General features: G+C 38.0%; 1 protein-coding gene across 1 annotated transcript; it reads right to left on the bottom strand.

The window, feature by feature from the left end:
* Nucleotides 1-7,491: 7,491 nt before the first annotated feature.
* Nucleotides 7,492-7,794, bottom strand: LOC120090727. The gene has a single exon (XM_039048443.1). The coding sequence runs from the start codon at nucleotides 7,792-7,794 to the stop codon at nucleotides 7,492-7,494; it is 303 nt and encodes a 100-aa protein (XP_038904371.1).
* Nucleotides 7,795-9,028: the final 1,234 nt, after the last annotated feature.

The raw sequence follows: 9,028 nt of genomic DNA, 5'->3' as shown, positions 1-9,028 counted from the left end.
TTATGTGTGAAGTAGAAACAGAAAAGATAACTAATATAAACAGTACAAGTTCCTTAATTGCGTTAAAGATATAAGTACTATTCTGCTTTTCCCTTGGCGTACACCTCTCGATGATTGGCCGCGTTCCCACATCTCTATGGTGAAACAGGGATGAACGTAATAAATGCAAGGTTGCTTCCATCTCTGGAAGTACTACTCGCTTTAGTTAACACATTCTTCTAACCTTTTCTCGACAGATCAGAATGATATCTTCACTTCTGCTCTCATAGGTGAAGATGTCGTCTAGCATGCCTTAGCTAAACGCATTTATCTCTTTAGCACAAATTAAGTTACTCGCTTAATCCATATTAATTACCGTATTAAGAAAACTTCATGGAGAAAATGATTAATGGAGGAATGGAAATATACAGAGAAATGGAAATGGAAATGATTGAGACATTCAATAAAACTATTTAGTGTTTGATACATGATTTGTGAATGAAGAGATTAAGAAGATGAAATACACTTGATGAAATAGAGTTAGAAACAAATACAAATAAGCGCCAATGTCTTCGCACTGATCTGGATGGAGATTTGCTTGCCAGCGTGGATGGAGTGAATGGATGGATGAGCTTCCCTCTCAAGCTTGCTCAACCGGTAGCAGGGATCTAAGCACAGAGCTTCACGATGGGGATCTGGTAGATTCGAATTGAGACTCACCTCTCGACCTTGTCTCTTCTTTTCCCAGATTTCTTCCGATCAGTACTCAACTCAGCCTTTCTCTCAATAATCTAGCATTAGTTAGCCCTCATATCAATTATACCTGTATCAAGTATATCTTCTCTGAATTCTATGGGAGTATTTATAGGTGAAAAGCATCAACTCTTGGCTTGTGGACCCCACTTCTTGTTATGGAAATTCCGAAGATGGAGGAATAAATATTCTTTCTGTTATGCAATCAAACTGTCAAATCTGCACAACGGTTAGTTGTACACGTGTCACAATCCTCCGTGTTTGTGTTGCTTAGCTGCATCTTTTGATCGGTTGCTCGTATGCGGTGTTATTTTTATTATCGCATGTGGTTGAAATTCAGCTCTGGATCAACTGTCGCATTGCGCCGTCATTGCGTTAATCGTCTCTTCATTGTGGTTTGACGGGCGCAATGTGACCAAGATGCATTGTTCAGTTTTTCGTTGAGCCTTGATCGCAAGCAGTGACTTGGTTTCCTACAAATCAGAGTAAAAATATCCTCTTTTACTATCTTGACGATGTTAGTGGGTGTAATTGCGATAATTCATAATTATTGTATTTCTGAGCTACTTTTCATACAATCGACGCATATTCCTTATCTTTTGGCCATAATATCTAGATAAGGCAGCATAAATAACTTGTATTTCTATAAGTTATCAATGGATTTCAAGCCGAAATGGAGCAAGAAATAGCAAAAGAGGTAAAATGACCAAAGTGCCCTTGGAGGGAGTGTCGTTGTGCTAGGTAAGCACTAAGAGCGGTGCAAGAGGGCAGTAGCACAAATTGTACTCTGCCGAAGCACCGCGGAACTGTCTCGATTTTTTTAATAAATGTATCCTCTTATTTAAGATTTTGGAAAGGGCAGAAAGATAGGAAGAAAAGAGGCTACCAACCAGCTTTATTTCCATTGTTCTTGCATTTTGTTTTAGGTTAGATTTTATTATTTTGGGTTATATTCCATGGATAGGATCAATTCATCTCTTCTTTGTCTATGAAGTTGTCAAGGTCTCGATTTTAAATCTTCGAATGTAAACTTATGTAACAAATTTGAGGATTGCTTTGTATTAATTTCCTATTGATTTTATGCATCTTTGAATGTGTTTTAATTCTCCGATGTATGCTTATGGGTTTGACTAACGATCGTTCCTTTGAATGTATTTCAATTGCTAAAGAACATTAGGTTTGCATGATGTATTTCTCTTCGTCTAGCCTAAGTCATTGAGTAGCAAAAATTGAGTCTTGCATGCTAGGTTTTTAAGTCTAGTCTTTGATCCTAAATTTTTTTTTATTTGATCTAATTCAAAGAAACTAAGTTAATCAAATTGGCTATCCAATTAATTAACTTCACAATAGAAACCTAGAACTTTATGCAAGTGTTAATTGGTTCTTCTTGATCGCTATTGAATTTGGTTGGATTGATTGCACTTAGTTAATTAGGGCTTCATTAGAAGTTTTAATTTAATTCAGGCCGCTTGTATGATTTAGACTTAATTAGTTGTCTGCCTTTGTAGATCCTAGTTAGGGTTAATCAAACAAGTGTTGTGTTAAGCATAATCAATATGAGTTAATAAAAACAATCTGATGATGGAAAATTACATAGGAATTCATTTACTTCCAAGAGCTAGAATATCTAATCTTTGATACATTTACCCACTTTATTTTAGTTTCCTGTACATTTATTTTCATCCACATCAAAGCCGACCATTTACCACTCTAGTTAGAAAATTGGTTTAACGAAAAAAATCGTGCTTTCCTGCGGATCAACCCAAACTTACCAATATTGTTACATTTTAGTAGAATAGGAGTAGTTCAGTGATATAAATTTTCTTTTTATTTGTGGCTCTTTTGGGAATTAAATGACACCAAAAAAGGACACGATCAAAATGGCGCCATTGTTCGGGAAGCCACTTATGTTTTATTTAGTTAAGTTTCTAGTTAGAGTATTCTTTTGCTTTTGATTTTTTTTTCTTGTGTCAGGTTTGTCATGGAGAACAGAGCACTTAGTATGTACTTTGCTTTGCATGCAAGGAAAGCTGTTAAAGAGAGAGAACAAGGGGCCAAGTAGATTTTTGAGTTCAGAAATATGCTTTGTAATTTTATCTCATCTATTCGGCTATTAGTTGAAGGGCAGCTACAAAGTAGCTCGATGCCAACGAGCTTTTCCTTGAATAGTCACCCTAGTCACTAGGAATTTGAGCCTTGTACCCATTTTGGATGGATAGCTCACTCCTGTGACTATGGTAATTCCTACGCGCAATCACCATACTATTGCTACCTCGCCATCCCCAAGCCGTCTGAGTTTGCTCAGGAGGTTAACCAAGGTATGTATTTAAAAGGTATAGTGAGAGAATTTTTTAACCATCAGTTCTCTATGCAGTAGGATGTTTTTAGACTCTAGCAAGAAAGCCTTCGGTTCGAGATGGAGGTTAGAGTTGAGGTGCAGCATTTAAGTAACTTGCTCACTCAAATTGCTAACTCTGTTAGGAGAATGGAGGAGTTTCTGCTGTAGCTGCATCACCTTCAGGCAACCAAGGCATTCCCTCATGAGGTAATATGCTTTGATGACAAGGACGATTACGTGGACTTCTCAACATGGTTAGCCCCAGTCGTCAAGGCAGAACAAGAACATGAGCCTAAACCCGATGAATCTTAAGTTATAGAAGTAGAGGTTGAAAGACCATGCCCCGTTCCATCATCTGGTATTTCGTATATTTTTTAGTTTTCTTCTTTCTGTTCTCAAAAGTCCGTCGTGTCTTTTTCTACTTTGGATTGGTTTGAGTCCCTTGAATCTTTTGATTCTTTCTTTTTTTTTTTTCCTTTTTTCGGATATACAAAAAACTCAAAATTCTACTTGTTTAGTGCCCTTCAGAAGATGGAGTTTCTTTGGAGCATTGAGTGCTAGATCAACTCAAGTAATAAGAAGCCAAAGAAATATGAGAATTTCTTTGTACCTTGAAAGGAGGACGACTCATGTCGAGCAACCACGTTAAAAATTTGCACTTTCTAGAGGTAGCCAGGTGGTAAAATTTAGTGCTTCCTTTATTTTCTTTCTAGATTAGCTTATTGTTTTTCTTTTGTAGGGACCCCCTAGAAGAGAAGAGCATCTTTTGAGAGGCGAGCACTACTACCACACCTCAAAGACCGTACATAAAGATGCCTATAGAGGAGGTTTTCTATTCCCTTGTCTTTATTTTCACCGGGCTTAGATTAGAGATACATTGGGGACAATGTATCGTTTTAGGTTGGGGTGGTGGTTATATATGCATGTATGGCAAGTACTTGGGCACCTGAGCTTGGACTTTGTGGTTAAGCTGCTGATATAATTTTTGTGATGCATGTATTGTGATAATGACTTTCTGTTATAGGTTTTATATAACTCTCTATTCACTTTGTTTAGGATTCATAAAATGCATGCATGATTTTGGTCCAAATATAAATTTTTTTTCTTGATTTCCTTACATATTCTGAGCACATAGCCATCTTAGTTGTGGTTTTGAATGCTTAGGATTAGGCTATTTGGTCCACATGCTTGTTGTCACCCCAAAAGGTCCAAGTGATAATTGTTAAATAACTGAAGCTCAATTTAGTAATGCATGCTTAGATTTTTGCCAAACTCTTATTTTGTAAACTTGATGCATGTAAATTGTGATGTGGTTTTGCAGTGTGAGTTTGTGGTATCATGCAAGTTTTCCTAACAAGACCCAAGTATAAGACTTATTAGGTTTCTTGGTAAGTCCATGGTCGAACACAAGGACTACTAAGTAAATATGCGACAGTCACTTTGATTCTCTTGTGGTAGTAAAAACAAATGAAGTGGATGGTGTTTTGATTAAGGAATTTTTCCTATGTGACGGAGTTGAACGCAGAGTTGATAAAAGCGTAGAGTTACAATGAGTATGCGATGAAGGGGTTGATAAGGGGTTTAGCTAGCATTTCCTAAGATTATGCACAAATGAGGCGATCATGTTACACACAAATAACAGCATGTCATCTCTCAATGCAAAATACCATAACTTCTATTTCTAGGACGCATGCGATGTGTATATGAAAAAGTCGATAGGACTTATGTCTAAGCCTCTATTCTTTTCTATGCGATGATGAATAATGCACATATAAAACAAGGTGATCGTCCTATTTCTAGGGTGCATTCGATGTGTTAATAGCAATAGAACTTATGTCTAAGTTTCTATTTCTTGCTTATACGATTCTAATCTGACTCTCACAAGCCTAAATTCTAATCTGACTCTCTCAAGTCTAGATTCTATCTTTAGACTACTCTCTCAAGTATCTCTAAAGGGTGAATGACGCATACATAAGACAAGATGATCGTATAAAATGTAAATCTTAAGTCATGCTAGCTAAGTACTTCTTAACCCATTTAGAAATTTAGCTATCATGCGAAGTATGGAGAGATTGAACATAGATTGAAATGAGATTTCCATTTGCTGTAAATAAAGTACTAAATACAAAATATCAAATGGATTTGAGAGATAAGAAGCCCGGTAAGCAATGTCTTGCTTTCCGTGGCCTTTTACACTGCTCTTTTTTCACTCCAACTCTGTTCAGAATGTATATTCTTGCTCTCGCAAGTGTTGGTGCTCTCTCCTTTGTAACGATTTCCGGCAGTTTCTTGATCTGTCCGAGAATGATCTCTCGGCTTCCTCGTCTCCTTATTCGTCTTCGTCTTCTAAGTATATCTACAAATATGTGCGTGAACAGACTAACTAACTCTCTAACTCCTAACCCTTTTACACCGGTGGCCTTCAGTATTTATAGAGCTCAAGGTGAAGCATCCTTCCTTTATAATGATTGCAATGATGGGCGGTATTAATTCTCTTGCTCTGATGCGCCAATTAATGGTCACCGAAAGTTGAATGTACTTGCTACAGTGTGGCTTTAACGACTTGTCAACTAAATTCAGATTGGACTGTTATCAGCTTTCCGTCCCATCGTGATTTATTATGTTATCACCTTGATGTGCAATCTTTATGCGGCCACCTTTTTAAGAAACTTCTCACGATCGCATACGATCGCATGACTTGCAATCGCAATCTTCAAGCACGTTGATGCCTTGTTCCGTTGGATCGCAATTTCCCTTGCCATCGTATTTTTCCTGCACAAAATAAGTAAATTAACCGCTTTTATGTGATGAGCACTTGCGATCACAATTCCTTTGAGTTTAGCACTTTTGGACATGATACTACTTATTTTACCATCTATTCTCTCATTGTTTTACTTATTTGAGGTGTAATAACTTGTATCTCTACCAATTATCACATCCCTAAATTTAAAACAATGTTTGTCCTCAAGCATAAACTAAAGATTTTCTTTAAAAAGTCGACCGCTTTTATCCTACCTAGACTTCTCAAGGTGCCTTATTCAAATTTCATGAACCAATGCCTTCTTAATTTCTATCCTGATCTCTTCCTAAAATATTTCTAACCTTTAGGGACCGCAAGTTCAACCTTAAAAATAACTTTCCTCATTTCCAGAACATCGCATGATTTATTTCACAATTTTTCTCCAGACGGGGTGTTTCCAAGTGATTTTTACCCTTGTGCGATTTAGATATTCTTTTTGTGATCTTGCACTGATCCAAATGCCTAGCCTTCGTTTTGGCTTGCCCCCACGGGTGTCATGCGAGCATCGAACTATGAGCAAGGTGCTCTTTCTTAGTCAAAACTCATGCCCATTTCTTTATTTGGCAGCGGAGTTGCGATCACTTGATTTATGCATTGATCACGATTCCCATCTTCGCTTTGGCTTCCCCCACGGGTGTCATGCGACATCCAACTACGAGCAAGATCTGATCTCAATGTTATGAATTTTTGTTTTTTTTATATTGAAATTTCTAAAAGTATCAAGGTTGAAAATAACAATACTAGCACCCCTAAATTTACACACAGCAATCTCCTCATTGCTGATAGACGAAATAACTCATGCGATGAACTTAGAAAATTACATAAAAAACGTTTTGAAGGAAAACTGGTAGCCCACTAAATTTTAGAAATGTTTCATGAATTGACTGTCTTGAAATTAACTTGATTCTACTACATGCGGTAAGAAATAAAGGCATGAATTTCATCATTGAAGTCATAATTGGTAGGGGGAAGAATACGGTGACTAAATAAAGTAATCAAAATTCAATGATTGAGTTAAACTAAAAAGGATGTGATAATAAAATTAGCAATATTAAAATGAGATGCGAGAAATGCAAAAATTGAAATAAAATGAGTCAAGGAAAGTCGCATCATCTGTGATCGCATTCTTGCTTGTGATGGGTTGATCCTTTAATTGTGATAGGCTGATCAAACCGGTTGCGTGTTTTTAGGTTATCAGATAGCTCCATCGCAATCGTTCACTGCGATCATTGCTAAATATCAAGAGGGTAAAAAGTATGAAAGAAAGAGTTGGTAATTTTAAAGAGTAGTGGTTATGCAAAAAAAGTAAGATAAATTCATGAAAGAAAAATATTAAAAGGATTCGTCCCTGATGAGTGTGTGACACATATCAACGCAGGGACTACTCGCTTTTTCTTCATTCTAGATTCCTCAGGTCCACGGAGGTTTTCTCGCAATGAAAGTCTCCTCCATGATATATCTTGACTCTTTATCCATTAACCTTAAATACGTTGGTCCCTTCTTCATTTGTTAATTCGACCGCACCGTGCGGGAATACTTCTTTAATTATGAACGGTCCGGACCAGCGTGATTTCAATTTTCCCTTCTTCAGTCATAGCCTAGAGTTGAATAGCAAGACCTTCTAACCAACCTGAAGATTCTTTTCACACAGTCGCTTGTCATGCCAATGCTTTGTATGTTCTTTGTAGATATTGGCATTTTCATATGCTTGAATTCTCCATTCGTCCAGCTCGAGTAACTGAAGTTTTCTCTCCTCCCCTGCCATCTTCAAATCAAAGTTAAGCTTATTCACTGCCCACAGCACCTTATGCTCTAATTCCAGCGGTAGATGACATGCCTTCCCAAACACCAACGCATACGAAGACATGCCTATGGGTTTTTTATAGGTAGTCCTATACCCCCACAAGGCATCATCAAGCTTCATGGCCCAGTCCTTTCGTGAGGGATTCACCACCTTTTCTAGAATCAGCTTGATTTCCCTATTAGACACCTTGAATTGGTCGTTTGTCTAGGGGTGATATGTGGTGGCGATCTTATGACGGACATTGTACTTGAGCAGTAGTTTGTTAATGATGCCATTGACAAAGTGGGAGCCTTCGTCACTTATTATCGCACTTGGGGTGCTAAAACGAGTGAAGATTTTTCTCCGCAAGAATTTATAGACTGTCGCTGCATCGTTTGCGACGCATGATACCACTTCAATCCACTTGGAGACACAATCGACGGCCAACAGAATGTATTTGTGACCATTTGATGGTGGAAATGGTCCCATGAAGTCTATGCCCCAAACGTCAAAAAGTTCCAACTCCAATATAATGTTCATCAACATCGCATTCTTCCCTGAAATGTTTCCCGTGCATTGGCACTTGTCGCATTTCATAGAATAGTCTCGTGCATCCATAAATAGAGTTGGCCAATAATACCCGCTTTGTAAAATTTTTGCTGCTGTGCGTTGACCCCTGAAATGTCCACCATAGGGTGAGTCATGGTATTGAAAAAGTATGCACTGAAAAGTAGTCTCTGGCACACAGAGTCGTAAGATCTGGTCTGATCCCCTTCTATAAAGATTCAGCTCGTCCCAATAGTAGGATTTACATTCATGCATGAGCCGTTTCTTTTGGTGGGTCGTGTAATTTTTCGAAAATTGCTTGCAGACCAGGAAATTGACAACATCTGTGTACCATGGTAATTCTTCAAGTTTGAACAACTGCTCATCTGGAAAGGATGTGTTCACCTCCGACTAAATGGGGTCTACTTCTGGATTCTCTAATCTCGACAAGTGGTCAACGACCTGGTTCTCTGTTCCCTTGCGGTCAATTATCTCCATGTTGAATTCTTGGAGCAGGAGAACCTATCAGATTAGCCTCGGCTTTGCATCTTTTTTTGTCATTAAATATCTTATTGTCGAGTTGTCGGTGTGAACTATAACTCTAGATTCCAATAAGTAAGATCTAAATTTCTCAAGCGCAAAGATTACCACAAGAAGCTCCTTCTCTGTGGTAGTGTAGTTTGCCTGGGCGGATTCAATGTTCTGCTCACATATGCGATAGGGTGTAACATTGTTTTTTCCTTCTGTGCTAACACTGCACCCATCGCATAACCACTGGCATAGCACATTAACTCTAATGGCTTTGTCCAATCGGGTGCGATCAAAATAG

The sequence above is a fragment of the Benincasa hispida genome, chromosome 11, assembly GCF_009727055.1.
Source record: "Benincasa hispida cultivar B227 chromosome 11, ASM972705v1, whole genome shotgun sequence".
Classification (NCBI taxonomy): domain Eukaryota; kingdom Viridiplantae; phylum Streptophyta; class Magnoliopsida; order Cucurbitales; family Cucurbitaceae; genus Benincasa; species Benincasa hispida.
Note: the sequence above shows the minus strand (reverse complement) of the source record. Positions and strands in the feature narration are given on the sequence as shown.

Excerpts from the sequence above, each read along its gene's own strand:
- LOC120090727 (XM_039048443.1), bottom strand. The coding sequence starts at position 7,794 with ATGAAGCTTGATGATGCCTTGTGGGGGTATAGGACTACCTATAAAAAA.